At 41.7% G+C, this 16748-nt stretch overlaps 1 protein-coding gene across 3 annotated transcripts in view; it reads right to left on the bottom strand.

The window, feature by feature from the left end:
- Positions 1–1811: 1811 nt before the first annotated feature.
- Positions 1812–16748, bottom strand: part of LOC146785834 (transient receptor potential cation channel subfamily V member 6-like) — a 318210-nt gene continuing 303273 nt past the window's right edge. For all 3 annotated transcript variants that reach the window (XM_085635167.1, XM_085635169.1, XM_085635168.1), the window contains 2 exons: positions 10525–10634; positions 1812–2785 (listed from right to left, as the gene is read on the bottom strand). In XM_085635167.1, the coding sequence (XP_085491293.1) occupies positions 2638–2785; positions 10525–10634 (258 nt within the window). In that variant the 3' untranslated portion in view covers positions 1812–2637. The remainder of the gene's footprint in view (positions 2786–10524; positions 10635–16748) is intronic.

Raw genomic sequence — 16748 nt, 5'->3', positions numbered from 1 at the left:
GCCACCTTCCATGTGATGGCAACCAATCTTAAGGGGTCACAAATTGCGACATACTTCATTAGTATTCATGAGGTAGGTCTATTTGCGCCCCACTATGAATTGCAAATTAAATTCAGAAGAGTTTCATACACGAGGAATAGCAACTTCCGATTTGTGATTCGCAAAAAATCGTAATTTGGAAATCGCTATTTCTAACTTTCATACATATAACCTTAAATCTCTATCTTGTTATCAATCCTTGGCATGGCTTTTGAAGTTCTGTATTTTTTTTTTTTAATGAATGGGCTGTAGTAGATAATTCACTCATTCACCTTTTCCATAATCTACAGGCTAGCTGCTCAAACTGTGCTACCACAGGCCTGTCAAGGGTGACTTACTGATGTACCTGTTTGCTTTTGTTTGTCTGCTCCAGTGACCAGTCGGGGCAATCCATTAAGTGGGCCGGATCTCAGACCGGGTAATAATTAACAGACCACCTGGCCTACTATTTATATCCTTGCGCTTAATGAGAAATAACACTGATTGTTACCTGAACAAATAATGTAAAAAACGATACGATAATCCTTCTCCCCCTGTTTACCTCCTGTTTGTGTTTCACGTTTTACTGAATCTTGCATTCCCTTAAAGTGTTTTCAGGATGTTGTGTTTCTGTATTTTTTCGTGTAGCATATTAACATTTTTATAGTGCATATTTTGGACAGGGGCACCTCCAGGTATTTATAACTGGCCGCGATTGACCGCTTTGGAGGGGAGGCTGAAGGCACTGTAACTTTCTCAGTGTCTGCCAGTGAGTCAAAAAAGTGTTCAGCATACCTGGTCCGCCAATCATTGGCCCCTCTTCAGAGTGCACAGAAGAAAAGTTACATATTCTAGTTGCAATTGTTTGTGGAAATGTATGTGAAGAAGCTTCACAGGTGAGGGGGTGTGTTGTGTGTTTGGGGGTGGTGAATTTAAGGGGATATGTGAAGGTCATTCAGTAGAATGTGAAAAGAGGGACCTGAAAACACAGGATATGAGGTGTAAGATATGCAGGAGGATAAGATGTGGAGAGAAAATTGCTTGCATGTCTAACAGAGTGAGCATAATAATAGAGATTGAGACACTCGGAAGACCAATACCTCTTCCACAGGCCTCAGTAATGCTTAATTCTCACAGTTTCAGAAATGAAATATTTTCTATATTAATTATTTACGATAAAAGCTTTGTTGTTACTCATTTATCTTAAACAGCTAACAACCGTTAACTAAGCCAAAAGTCTTGGCTCGTTTTCGGTGTATATCAAGGTGTCGGGCAGCGGCCAGAGTGGCCGACACAGGTGCACGGGTTTCGGAGTCTCTGCGTCTGCTCCACATCTTGTGATTCTGGGCAAATCGCTTAATCTCCCCATGCCCATGGGTAACGCTTGGATAGCCTCACGAGTGATAAGCTGCTCTATATAAATCTACAAATATATGTATGGTGTATTTGGATGAAAAAACAAAGCTTAGAGAGAACCCAAAATACCTGTCGGATACCGCTCACATCAAGTCTCATTTGTGTGCAGAAATAATTTTGTGAATCTGTTTGTTTGTTTATCTCTGCCTGCCAGGGTAATGAAGGCAACAACTTAGTGGGTGTGGCTACTTAAATAGTGCACTCTATGGAACTCACCCTATGAATGGCAATGTCAAACCTTCTTTTACTCGCATCCTTTAATCAGGACGTCATGGAGCCATCCCTTTTTTATCCAGATTAAATGACTTGCCTTATTATCTAAGCACATAAATGTGAGCCAAGCAGCACAAAAACAAACACATGTATTCTTTTAAAATACTGCCAAGTATTATGAAGAATCATATTTCTTTATTAGCCCAATGTTGTACTTCTAAAAACAAATTCAATACAGTTGAATTGCACCATTGAAAGTTAGGTTCCTTGTCACACTTCAGCTCAGGAATAAATGACCACTATATAAATGTAGAGACAAAATTCTACAAAACAAATGCTTCTAACATTGCCAGTGGCGGCACGATGTCTCCTCCATAGTAGCAAAGCACGCCATTAAATATGAAGCTCAAAACTCCTCCATTGAATTGCAAGCAAATTTCTAACAATTATTGAAAAATTCAAAAATGAGCTTGATTTTCAAAAATCTATTCATTGTGTGGTTACATGAGTAAAATACAATTTAGAAGAAAGATACCAACGCTGACGAGCACATACTTGGTTTTAGTCTCTGCAATGATTATACAGCAATACTATATTGATAATTAGCATTGCAAAATGTTGTTTTACTTTTCATAAATCTTTTTGAAAAGCTGTATATCAGAAATAAAGCATTTAATGTTTTAGCATTGTATATGCTGGTGACCATTGGCCCAGCCTCGGCCCCTTATAAGGAGTAAAACCTACTGCTGTCATGACCTCACTGTCCGTGGGTAGCGAGGGAAATACTACGAGTACCGAAGAGCAAGCCAATGAGTACTTACTACCACTGGCAACCCCAATTGATTGCCATGTTTGGCTCTGTGCCAATGATAGTAGCAAGGAAATACTACAAGTACCGCAGAGTAAGCCAATGAGTACTTACTACCACTGGCAACCCCAATTAATTGCCGTTTGGCTCTGTGCCAAAGAAAGCAACCCCATTATTGCTGTCTAGGGGTTTGCAATCAATACTTTTTTTCTAAGGTTCCCGGTCATATTGGAATGGAGCAAATTCCAAGCATTAGCAACAGAAGGGTCCTCTTCACTTTCTTCCACTGCTCCTTTTCCACTTTTGAAATTTTCATTTTTTTCTTCAACCCTGCAAGAAAATGATACTGGTTATATTGGCAAGCCTTGTTTACAAAGTCATTTTCTGCTTAAAGTTTCAAAAAACAATATTTTTTGCAACACTTTACTGTGTGGCCCGCTGGATGGTATGTCTGGATCCTCTTTTGTATGATCAATAAAAATGAAGAAAGCCTGCTGACTTCTTAAAAATCAATATTGTTTGCGTTCCTTTACCACCCAGTACAATATAGGCATTGTAACTGTCAACATGCTATTGGATATTTACCCCCCATATTACATTATGAGGATCTAGCAAGTCACCAAGGCTTCAGTGACCCTATAAGGAGACATGTAGTTTCCTTTTTTTTGTAATATATATCTATTTGCATTTTGTACAAACGAGGACCATTATCTAGTCCTTGCATAATTCTAGGATTACAGCAGCTTTCTATACATACTGCATATCTGAGTGTCTTGCAATTCAACATTTCCTAAGTGTGTTCCGGTGTTTAGCTCATTTTATAGCTATAATCAACTTCAACATTTTCTTTTTCTTAACTAAGTCCTATCCCCCCCCCCCCCACCCCATTCAGTCCCGTAGACCTCCAGTCTCAGCACTTCTAGGGTCTTGTTTAGAACCCTGTAATGTCACCTGTTTTCTATCTTAGTTCTGTTTCCTGGTTTCCTCACCTATTTATGTGATGTTAATATTATGGGGTATTCTTGGCAGGTGTTATTGCTGATTTGCATATCCTTAATGTCTGCTAGCATTGCTGTCTGTGCACTTAGGTCATCTTCTAGCTTTTCGTCATGCGTGACCCTTTTCATACGTATAGCTTCTGCTGTCGCCCACTCACACAGATCAGTCAACCACATCTTTATAAGGGGTGAGTTGGAGCTCTTCCAAGATATTGTGATTTGTTTTTCCAATACGAGTCCCAGCATTACTAGTCTCCTACTTAACTTTTTGTTTTGGGGAGTACGTAATGGTTCCAACATCCCTGTCCTCAGTTCTTTGGGAACTTTCCATCCTGTGGCCTTTTCCATCTTATCTAAGATTGCAGTCCAATAGGAGGCTATGACCAGACAGTACCACACCACATATAGAAAGTCTGTCTCCCCATCTCTACATCGGGGGCACTCAGCCGTCAGATTTGGGAAACTTTTACTTAATGTTTTGGGGAGAGATATTATTTGATGTATGTTATTTTATTTTTGTATGCTTTGGAGAAATTTTTAAATCAGGTCGTTGGGGAGTTTGTTGAAACCAACGGTGTTTTACATTCAAGCCAATCTGGTTTCCGTGCCAATTTTAGTACAGAAACAGCCCTCTTGGAAATATCCGAATCCATAAAGACCACACTGGACAAAGGTGGGAAGGCAGTCTTGATACTGCTTGACCTGTCCGCAGCCTTCGATACCGTTCCCCATGAACTTCTTTTGGGTAGACTCCAAGGATGTGGTATTGGGGGCACGGTCCTGCAGTGGTTCAGATCTTACCTGGAGAATCGACAGCAAACAGTCTGGTCCCCTCCTTTCGCGGCTCCCATTTCGCCAATGAATGTAGGCGTCCCTCAGGGATCTATTTTAAGTCCTACCCTGTTTAATGTGTTTATGGCCCCATTGGCTGAACATTTAGGCGCCAAAATCCTCTCTTACGCCGATGATACACAATTGTTGTTCACGTGTGGTATGGATGAGGCCCTCAACGGGAGCGAGATTAATCTCTGTCTGCAATATTTGAGTGGTTTAAACAGAATCAACTCATTTGCAACTCGGAGAAATCAGAAATTATTTTCTTCGGTTACAATCCTGGGGACGAGTGGCGTGAATGGTGGCCGTTGAACAGGTCTCCCCCCACCACCTTAGCCACTATGGTCAAGAATCTAGGGGTAAAACTGGACAAGGATATGTCTATGAAATCCCAGGTCCAGGCTGTGGCAGGTACATGTTTTGGCTTATTGAAAATGTTGCATAACTTTCTCCCGTTACTCCCAGCATCCCACAGGAAGACAGTAGTTCAAGCACTGATCCTGTCGCGTCTTGACTATGTTAACGTTCTCTATCTCGGCCTGCCGGACCATCTCATTGGCCGCCTTCAGGTGGTACAGAATACCACGGCAATAGCCATACTTATGGTTGACTTTAGGACCCATATGACTCCTCACCTAAGGTCCTTGCACTGGCTTCCAGTATGCAAGAGCGTAAACTTTAAGGCCTTGGTGCTGGCTTCCAAGCCATCCATAACATTGGTGCCTTGTACTTGAGAAATAGATGTCAGCACTATGTTCCATTTAGAAACCTGAGGTCTCCTAATCTGCTTCTTTCACAGACTCCAAGGTTACTTCGCTCTCGCTTGGGTGGACATTCTTTCCAGGTAGTGGCCTCTCAGCTTTGGAATAGCTTGCCTCTTGATCTGCGTCAGGAGGAGGATCTCCTTAGTTTCCGTCGCAGCCTTAAAATTTGGCTGTTTGTATAATAGTTCTGCAGCTTCGGGGCTATACAGTTTTGGTTCTGTCACTGGTACTTTTCCTTTTAGCGCCGGGACACTCCTGGGAGTAGCCGTGCGCTCTAGAAGTACCCAGTAACATTAACATTAACATTAACATTGAACTAACTTAAACCTCTGATTAAAGTTCACTCCCTTATGCACTTGAATTAATTCCTGCTCTGATAGGGGCTCTCCCAGTGCACCTGGACCGGTAGAGCAGGGGCTTTCAGATCCTCTCTAAGTGCTCGGTACATGTGCGAGATTAGGCGACCACCCTGCGCCATATAGCGTAACTTGGAGCACTCTTGTTATTGATGGCTCCTCTGGGAATGGCGCCCACAGGTCACTGGTCACATGTGATATCTTTCTGTATTGCAAAAATTGCCCCCGTCCTAACTCGAATGTAGCCTCTGCATTTTCACTGTAGATCAATTGATTATTTGAGAATAGGTCTCCACCTTCTTCCCATTTATGGATAGACATAGTCTACTATTTTCACATAAGGTTGTATCACCCAAAGGGGCATGTCTGGAGCATGCGGGGCTTGGCTTATCACCTTTTTGACTATGCGTTCCCACACTTGTGCCACATGTTGGATTATGTATGGGCAGGCTCGCGAGACCCCTGCCCCTTGCATTGTGTCCCGCTAATGAGTCACCATCGTACGTTCCGACCAATAACCTTTTTTCCCCGTTAACATTGTCATCAAGCCAATGAATTGCATGCTGAAGTTGAGAGGCCATGTAGTATAATTCCATATGAGGAACATCCAACCCCCATTTTGCCATGTTCTCTGCATTGTTTTTAAGCTCACCCTTTTACGTTTTGACCCCCACAACAGTTCTATCAGCAATTTATTTAATGTTTTGAAGAAGTAATTAGGGATCTCTTAAATCGAATGTTGAATCACATTTAGACACCGTGGCAGAACAATCATTTTTGTAATTGTGATTTTACCCATGAGTGATAGTGGTAGCCCTTGCCAAAAGCACACCGAACCTCTCACCCCTTCTACTACTCTTCCTATGTTATTTCCAAATGACTCTCGGGTGAACTCGCCAGCCTGATTCCCAAGTATTTGGGGTCAGTTACCACCCATGGTAGTCCTATTATTGGCAATTATTCCCTTGGCATTTTGGCTAACTGACCTATCGGTAGCAGTGTTGGTTTATGGATAGACATAGAGTCTACTATTTTCACATAAGGTTGTATCACCCAAAGGGGCATGTCTGGAGCATGCGGGGCTTGGCTTATCACCTTTTTGACTATGCGTTCCCACGCTTGTGCCACATGTTGGATTATGTATGGGCAGGCTAGCGAGACCCCTGCCCCTTGCATTGTGTCCCGCTAATGAGTCACCGTCGTACGTTCCGACCAATAACCTTTTTCCCCCGTTAACATTGTCATCAAGCCAATGAATTGCATGCTGAAGTTGAGAGGCCATGTAGTATAATTCCATATGAGGAACATCCAACCCCCATTTTGCCATGTTCTCTGCATTGTTTTTAAGCTCACCCTTTTACGTTTTGACCCCCACAACAGTTCTATCAGCAATTTATTTAATGTTTTGAAGAAGTAATTAGGGATCTCTTAAATCGAATGTTGAATCACATTTAGACACCGTGGCAGAACAATCATTTTTGTAATTGTGATTTTACCCATGAGTGATAGTGGTAGCCCTTGCCAAAAGCACACCGAACCTCCCACCCCTTCTACCTATGTTATTTCCAAATGACTCTCGGGTGAACTCGCCAGCCTGATTCCCAAGTATTTTGGGTCAGTTACCACCCATGGTAGTCCTATTATTGGCAATTATTCCCTTGGCATTTTGGCTAACCGACCTATCGGTAGCAGTGTTGGTTTGTTGCGGTTTGTTTTTAGTCCAGAGAGTTCACCAAATTTGCTTAGTATTTCTAATATTTTGGGGATCCCCTGAGTGGGTTGTCAAGTGTATATTAAAGTATTATCTGCACACATAGAGACCACGTGGTTCTTGTCTCCCAATTTATTCCCCCAGTTATCCAATTGTTTCCGCAGAGATTCCGCTAGTGGTTCCATTGCTGCCGCGAAAAGTAGCGGCAACAGGGGACACCCCTGTCTGGTGCCCCACTGCATTGTGAAGGCTCCCGAGATTAGCCCCCCCATACGCAATCGGGCCTAAGGGGTGTTGTATATGTAGTTTCCTTTTATTGTGTGATATTCTTTGTCACTTGTTCCTTTTCATAAAAAAGGTCCTATTGTTTGTTAATTGTAAATTGTGTCCTGTAAAAATAAACATTTCAATAAGCATCCTGCAATTTGTTAAAAAACGATTGTAAGTGTAATAAGTCAAAAACAAAGTCAACTTTGTGATTTTCTATGGCTACCTCCAACAGTACAGTCAACACATACACTACACATTACCAGTCAAGTAGTGTGTATTTTCACAGAAAGGAAATAAAGCGTGGAAGCGTCTCATAAATTTAAGCGTTTACATTGCAGTTTATGGTCAGCTCATGCAGTTGCTTTCCCAGCTGTATATCCCCAGCAGCAGGCATTGTGATGTTAAAGAGAAACTGTAATACATTGTTAAAGCATTGTTGTGATGACATGTTCTCATTACAGATGAGTAGAGATGTCAGTTATTGCTTGCTTCCATGTATTACATAAGCAATAACTGACCAGTCACTGTACATGATCAGGCTATTAAAAGTCACTGAGGAGCTCTTTTACCATATATATATATATATATATATATATATATATATATATATAGGAACACAGCGAAACTTCTGTATAGGATCACAGAACTCTGAAGGTGACTTTTGCAATAGACTTTTAATGTATGGAAGCAGACGTTTTATTCATTTTAAAACAGTCACATACATCACCCATCGCCAATCTTTGTTCTCCTATCCTGATTGGTTCTGCAGTTGCAGATATGTAAAATAAATGTGTGAAAATATGTCCTGATTTCCTGGAATGGACCACAGACTTAAAAAACATAAACACACTACAACAAACTTCTCCTCAACAGCTACAGACAGAAATGTCAGAGTGATATAACTCAGAGGAAAAACTCCTGAAAAGCGATTTACTTATTTGATTGTTGGTGCTGCAGTTTTAATTCTGCTGAAGTGATCTGCTTTACCCAATTATTTTTCGCCACCGCAGCTATTATTGTTATGTCACAGCTTTACTGTAATACGTTGCCTAGTCATGTCACACAGACTCTACTATCAAGCTTTGAGACAGGAGTTCGGTGACCTTCCAAAGCAACTCTGCCTTCAGCTTTTATACGGTCACAATTTACATAGTCGCAGAACTCTTTGGTGACTTGTAATATCATTTGAACATACAGCAGAAAGTACTTTATCCCATATATTGCTGTGGAGATGTGGTGACTTTTTTTTTTTATTATAGATGATTAGTTGGGTTAGAACTAGACTTTAAGCAGGAAATCTAATAAGTGTTTTATACTGGGATTACAGGTTTCCATACAACATGATATAAACACTTGTAAAGTCAACACAGAAAACAGAAATAGCTTTTGGTGCTTTGTTCGGCTTTATTGTTCAGTTGATTTTTTTAAAATTTGAATTTCAAACAAAGCTGACATTGCCAACACAACATTGTTGCTATGCTCCTATTTCCAAGCTTGTGTTAGTCTTAAGGCACTATGTTGTATTTCAGCATTTGCTTTGTTCTTGCTCTTCATGCAATTGTAATATCCTATTATAATGTAGTAGTGCCACTATTACAATTTTTGAGACTGCTTTAGCTTTCTCAACGGACTATTGTTTTTTCCAAAGTGCTCATGCATAATTTTAGGATAATAGAGGGCCTTTTCGGTCAGAAGGCCTCATCTTTTGGGCTGTTAAATTGTCATTTACAGTTTGCTCCGCCCACTACAGCATTCAGCCTGGAGTAGTGAGCCAGCCCACTTTATCCATTGGCCTCCTTCACTTTGAGTGACTGAACAAAGTCTGTGCAATTGTTCATATCCTCTTTACAGTAGCTTATTTTTCTTTAGTGACAAATCTGGTTCAATTGTTTAACTTTTTTAAATCAACTTTAAATACCAGATCTATCTTTTGCTTACTTCTGGTACCCAGTTAGGTGGTGTTATTTTTCGTCTCCTATTTAAAATTGCTGTTGTAAAGTATTAAACGGTTACGTGGTAGCTGGCTGTAATTTGAGTACTTACTTAGGTAGAGAATTTTTTCTTGTCTCCTTCACAAATAATAGAATGTATGGTATAACTGAAAGGCTTCTAATTTAAGAACACACTAGTAAAATGGCAACATCAGTGAAAGTATTTTTTTTAATATGAATTTTTATTGCAAGCATTTGGCAGGCCACATTTAAGTGGCAGCATGTGTTCTTTTTATTCTCTTTCTTGCAATAAAAAATAATTATAGGAAATGTAACATTGCACAGGAATGCCAAGGCCAGACCTATTAGGTTTGCCAATGCTTACTTAACTTTGCACCATAAAATTGCCTTTGACAAGATGTTCATGCCAATACTAAATAAAAATATTAAAGTAAACCGTGACCCAACTGTAAACCAGTCTTCCATTACAGATATTCAGTGTAATTCCACTTGACTTGGTTATATTGCTCAGTTCTTTAGCTGTTTAGCATGCCAGAACAGGTATAATGTCTATTGATTTTTGTTTGGAAGGGAGGGTGCATGGAGATGGATGCTCTGATTTTTCTGTCATTACTCCGTCATAGTGTCATTAAATGTCTGTACTCGTGTCTTCTTGAGTTTCCGATCTAACATTTTCTGAGATTGAGTCTCAAACATCCTGTCACATAAGCTTTGCCTGAGTCAAGCTACTGACTTTTGTGCTAGAGTGAAGTGTCTTTTTGTTACAACTACGGTCAAACAAAATTTCAAATCTGACATAGGCAAGTTGTCTGGATTCAAACCTTCACAGACAGCAGTATGGCCCAATGGCAGGACCAGATGTCCCATTACCAGCCCGACGCCAACACCACAGAGTTCGAGGTTGCCCTCTAATTGTAAATTGGACTAAGGAAAATAAACAAAGGGAAAGAAGGGAATCTTTTGCCTCTCAACCATCCTATACATTAACCTTTTCATTATATGCAAAGCATGCTCTGAGTGATTGGCTGAAAATCCAGGTTTGGTTGAGGCACTCAATCTGAGCACGGCATGCTCAGTGTGGTTGGCTGAACATCCATGTTTGTTTGAGAGTGACTTTCATGAGCATCTACAGGACCACAACACTTTGATTGGTTATGCTATTCTTATAAATTATTTTACTTTACCTTAAGTACCATTTGCCTTCCTCCAGACCCAAAACTTCCCCTGGGGTCCCAGTTCTTGGCCAAAGCCAACGTGGAATATTTCTTTCCATCAATAACGTTGTGGCAGCGATCTTAAGAAAACATATTATGACAATTAATCAAAGGGAAATGCATAACTTCCAAAAATATACACTCAAGTTTTAAAAACCCTTCTGAAGCCTTCATTATTAAAATACAGATTGTTCATTATTATTTTCATATATTTGTACAAATAGTATTCGATAAAGTTGAGCAAGGATTTCCGTAAGGGGCATAGTGATGTGTCTGGTTGTGCAGGTAATCTCGGCCTTTGTTCAGCATGATTTCAGCATGCTGCAAAACATTTTAAATTTGACTCCTCGTGGTCTCTGGGCTGTTTCGATGTTTGAAAGCCTAAGAGATACCGTTAATGAGAGAGAGCTCTTTCTGGATGTTACAGACAAGTTGGAACTCACACCACAGGTCTATAAGGAATCTGGCTGCAAACCAAGATGTCTCAAAGTGACATACAGTATTAAATCCCAAATCCTTCAAATTTTACTCTTTGAACAATGGATATAATTCTTGTTTGATATAAGGAGGGTTCCAGTGCCCCAGTCAACAGCATGTGTCTTGAATATATGCAATGGTTCTTGTTATGAAAAGTTTGAACTTTTTAAATTTACAGTGCCCTGTTGGACCACATGACAGGCTGTGTGTGATGTAAGCATAAAATTAGACGTTGATGAAAGTACAGGTCTGGCTGGGTGCCCATACTCTAAGGCAAGAGGGAGAGAGAGATCAGTGTTTTCAGAAGGGCTCTGATTAAGTATCATTATTGCCCAAATAGGACACACAAGAAGGAAACCAGTGTTATGTAATTGCATCCTTGGTTCACATTTAGTAGCTTGTCGTGAAGTGAACAAATCTGTTTAAGCTATTTGTAACAAATTAACCACTAAAAAACCCCACCAATTAACACCATAATTGTATGAATCGCTCAATCAATGGTCTGAACCAAGAAGAACAAAATTTTATAAAAAACAAAAAGATAATCTGTTAAGGGGTTCATAAGATGTTGCGTATTAAAAAGCATTCATTAGGACACCAAGTCAGCCTTAAAATGAAAGACCATGCATAACAGGTATTCTCTCATGAAAATGTTACTGTGACCTATGCCGAACTATGAGTCCAAGCAAACAGATTTAGTTTTTGTCTTGTGCTGGTCAAGAATTTTACCTTCAGACTTAGAAAGTATATTGAAACTCAAATCAATACACTAAGTTGATCAAAGAGCCTACTATATCTACAGCAGTACAAAAGGGGGTGGGTCCTAGGAAGCTTGTTTCCGGTCCAGGGAAGGCATGGCTTGGCAGTTCGGGCTGGACTGTTCCCATGAGGCACAGGGTCAGACTGATTTGCATATGGCCATGTCTGAACTGGGGTGACAGAGTGGGCTAAAGAACGGTGATGGATCAAACCCAGATCTATTGACTGGGTGTGAGTGTTTGATTGGTTCTGATGCTCCGTCCATCACCACCCCCTTTTGTACCGCTTTGTTCGCCATAAGTTGGCAGGGTATGCTCAGACGTGAGTCCCTTGCTCACTTTGCCACTGGATTCAAGCAAGCCTGGCTGAAGACGGCTGAAATGCCAGAAACCGGTCCTAGGAAGCTTGTTTCCGGTCCAGGGAAGGCATGGCTTGGCAGTTCGGGCTGGACTGTTCCCATGAGGCACAGGGTCAGACTGATTTGCATATGGCCATGTCTGAACTGGGGTGACAGAGTGGGCTAAAGAACGGTGATGGATCAAACCCAGATCTATTGACTGGGTGTGAGTGTTTGATTGGTTCTGATGCTCCGTCCATCACCACCCCCTTTTGTACCGCTTTGTTCGCCATAAGTTGGCAGGGTATGCTCAGACGTGAGTCCCTTGCTCACTTTGCCACTGGATTCAAGCAAGCCTGGCTGAAGACGGCTGAAATGCCAGAAACCGGTCCTAGGAAGCTTGTTTCCGGTCCAGGGAAGGCATGGCTTGGCAGTTCGGGCTGGACTGTTCCCATGAGGCACAGGGTCAGACTGATTTGCATATGGCCATGTCTGAACTGGGGTGACAGAGTGGGCTAAAGAACGGTGATGGATCAAACCCAGATCTATTGACTGGGTGTGAGTGTTTGATTGGTTCTGATGCTCCGTCCATCACCACCCCCTTTTGTACCTACTATATCTACAGGGCATGACAAAAGTTTGACTGTGTGAAAAGATTTTCCAATATGGTTTATATTAAGAGCAGTATAATGCATTTCCACCCAAAGAGTTCCTGTTTTTCTCATCAAATTACCACGGGGTCCCTTTAGCCATAAAACGTCTGGCTCAGATCGCCTTAAAGTGGATTTTTTCCCCATGTAAAACTTACTCCAACAAAATCTGCAGATGTTAATTTCTTTTTTCTTAAATACCTCACTTCATTTCTTTGTAAATCTGGGCTGTCAATTGAAGATCATGAACTCAAATGGCAGTTAAATCTGCGTATACCACCAGGCCTGTAGTATGGAAAGTGTTGGTTGATGTCAGCAGTAAAGCCAGGCTCAGATTAGTTCCTCTGTGTGGATGGATGGATGGATAGGAGCCAAGTCATTTATATTCAATCAAAATTGCAGAAAGAAAGGTTGCAAGGTCATAAAGATGCACAAATTTGTGTGTGCCTAGTATTTAATATAATGCAAATCGAAAAGGTGCTCCAAGGAAGAGAAGTTGCCACCATGCACTCTGAAAAGATGACAATGCTTCCAACAGTAATTGTATGGTCCCCTAAGCACCAGGAAGTAAATTGTTCAATATCAAATAGTACTAACGTAAATAGTAGTTCTATTTCTTGATCCTTCACATGCATCCAACAACCTTGACGAATATTGTAGCTAGCATGTGTTTAGTTGTTATGGTATGTCCACCATCGACTACAACAGGGCTACAAATGAACAAAATGAATCCATCCATAACCACATAGTATCTCAGATCTGTGAAAATCCATCACCAAACCTATGGTGCTTGAACGTATGTTATTTTAGTAATCTCAAGCACTGAGATTACAGTAAAGTGGTGCAACTCTAAGTAAAAGAAAAACCGAAAAAAACACCAGGGTGAAAGAAATAAGATAATAGTCCAACCATACAATTAGCTCACTTGCAACCACAAATCTGATTGCTTGAAAAAGTATCTGTGTGAAGAAACACGATCTCTATAAGTGAATCAATAAAAAAACTATGAGAATTAAACAATACGGTCCACAAAGTATGTTACTTCCACTAACGGGTTTATATTCGGATACCACTCGCCGGAGGATATTATTAATACCTCTTCCTGCAAAACTGCGGTTCCAAGTAGCCCAAAGTCAGATTACCACATCAAAGTGGTCTCATTCAATATTAGAATCAAGTTCCTTCTTACTGGGCATCGGTAGCTCCTCCGGAGGTATCCGAATATAAATCCGTTAGTGGAAGTAACATACTTTCTGGACCATATTGGAAACTTTGCCCACAATCTCGAGAGGCCAGATTTCACCTGTTTACAAAGAGATGTGAAAGGAGCCCTCTCGCATTGCCGAGAGGCAGTGGGCTCAGCTGATTAAGCCACACCACTATATATAGTTTTTCAATACTCGGATGAACATTACCGAAAGTACTTCTAGCACCCCTTTGTGGGAGGAAATAAACACTTATCTTGTTGTCCTGAGGAAGGTGGGACTTATACATTCACATCCACCGAAACGCGTTGACGCTAAATGTCATTGATTCCGACCTCGAGGAATTACTGGGATGAATTGTCTCGCATTCACCAGGATACTAACTTGATGCAAACAGTCAGATTATTTTATGCAACAGCACTTTAAGAACTGTGCACTAGGGTCTCTCTTTTAGGGTTTGTGGTCTCATTTTCTTATAACTTTGTTTAAGGTTTTTATACACTGTATACATAGGTCTCTATATTGCCTGTTGTAGATGAAATTTCTCTTGGAAATTTTTATCGAATATTTTTAAAGGATGTATATAATGACATTTTTATGATCTGATCTTTTTTTTCAATTAAACTCTATGATGTTATATCTCTAATTTGGTGGCCTATTTGTTTTTAGTAGGTGGTCTCATCTTATATATTCGTTTTAGGTGTGGTGCATTGCAATACCGTGTTAACTGGTGAATGATTATGCTTAAGTATCGCTGATTTTAAGGGGAAAGACTTTTCTTCTACTGTATAGACGCTTGGATGGCCACTTTCCTAGCCAAATAGATTGAGGACCCTAATAAAGGTACTGACCGTCGTGCCAGGGCAAGCTCCTGAAAATCACAGGCCCATTTGCAAAAATCTTTGACAGGGCAGAGGACACCAAGACATCCGGGGTCTTAATTTACCCGGATGTACTGTCCAGCTGGCCCAATTGGCCATTATATTTCTTGGCAATGCAAACTGCGCCATCTCCATGGAGATGCGCAGGTCCTTGTTAATTAAAATTGACCCCAAGCTAGGGAAGTTGGCCAGGTCAGAGAAGGGCCAGGAGGCACAGGGTGGGCTCTTTGATGACCCATTCGTCAAAAAGTTGGTAAATTTGTCTCAATGTTTAATTATCTTGAAAAGGCCCAGTCAACAGTGAAGTGCATTTTAAATGCACATTTTTAGTGGGGCCGGCAGTGGTAGGGGGCGTCCAGCTGGCTGTTTTACTTGGACTCTGGCAGGGGCCAACAATACCAGTGCGGCCAATGAGAAGACTCCTGGCGATTCTGGGGTCTCTATCCCACCCGAGGATTGGCATGCCACAGAGGTCAACGCAATGGACCCAGGGGTGAAGGAACCAACCCCAATAGACACGGTGAGTTTACCATTCACTTCTTGTAGTTGCTTGGGGAGGTGGACTGGCTCAGTTTATAGACAAAAGGCGGGATCTCATGTCCGACGCTTGAGTACTCCAAACAGTGCATGGGTTTCTCATAGATTTCTACGGTTCCTCTTTTAAACCTGCCCTCCCTCACCCCATCCTTTTCTCCAGACAGGAGGACACCCTTATCCAGCTGGAGATTCAGGAGCTTCTGGCTGAAGGGGCAATTTGTTGTTCCATTTTCTTACCCTTCTGGTTTTCTGAGCAATTTGTTTCCGGTCCAAAAATAGGGTGGGGGTCAGTGCCCAGTGATCAATCTCAGAGAATATAACAAGTGGCTGGTGTACCGCCACTTCAAAATGGAAGGCATCCACCTCCTCCGACCCAGTGACTGGATGGTCAGCCTGGGCTTCTTACGGTAAAGATCTTTCCACCGCATCGCCGGTTTCTCCGATTTCCGTGGCAGAATCAAACTTTCGGATTCACCTCTCTACCTTTTGGATGGTCGTCGGCCCCTTGGTGTTTCACCAAGATTCTGAGACCAGTATTAGAATATTTGAGGGTGTCCGGCATATGCATGATCGTGCACCTGGATGATATGCTGCTGATGGATCAATGCCGCCTTGCTCTGTCCTACCATCTCCAGATGGTAGTGGATCTTCTTCAATCCCTGGTGTTTTTCATCAATCAAGTAAATTCAAGCCTGGCCCCTACATGTTCAACCACTTTTCGGGGATTTGTGATCAACTTGGTGGCATCAACAATGAGTCTCCAGGAAGATTGCTGAAATTTGGCACGAGGTGTGGTGGACAATGGCAAAACCAAGGACCTTCCTCTGCCAGATAGACAGGGTTGTAGGCCTGTTGTAATCCTCAATTCAGGCAATTTTTCTGGGACACCTACACTTTCAGGCCCTCCAGTGGTTAAAGGCCTCTTACCTCATTGTGGTCTCATACTCCCAGTACGTGCCCCTCACCCCGGCAAAGCTAAGGAGGAACTGCAATGGTGCCTCTCCCACATGGAGGCATGGCATTGTCGTTCCATTTCGGAATGTAACCGGATCTCGTGATTGAGTCTTATGCCAGCTGTTCAAGTTGCAGAGCTCGCTGTGGGGAATTCATCACCAGTGGCAGGTGGTCCGCCACAGAACAGCCAATGCACATCAACTGCTTGGAACTGATGGTGGACTCTTTTGCAGTCAAATGTTGGACCAAAGACCGGGATCAATCTTGTGTCCTTTGGCGGCGGTCCACTATTGTCAACCATCTGGGAGGTGCGCGGTCCAAAGCCCTTTTGGAGCTGGCCAAGAACTTTAGGAATACTGCCTGACACAACATGTCTCAGTGACCTGCAGAACAT

The sequence above is a fragment of the Triturus cristatus genome, chromosome 11 (genome assembly GCF_964204655.1).
Source record: "Triturus cristatus chromosome 11, aTriCri1.1, whole genome shotgun sequence".
NCBI classification, from domain to species: domain Eukaryota; kingdom Metazoa; phylum Chordata; class Amphibia; order Caudata; family Salamandridae; genus Triturus; species Triturus cristatus.
The sequence above is the reverse complement of the archived record's forward strand: the minus strand, read 5'-3'. Positions and strand labels throughout refer to the sequence as shown.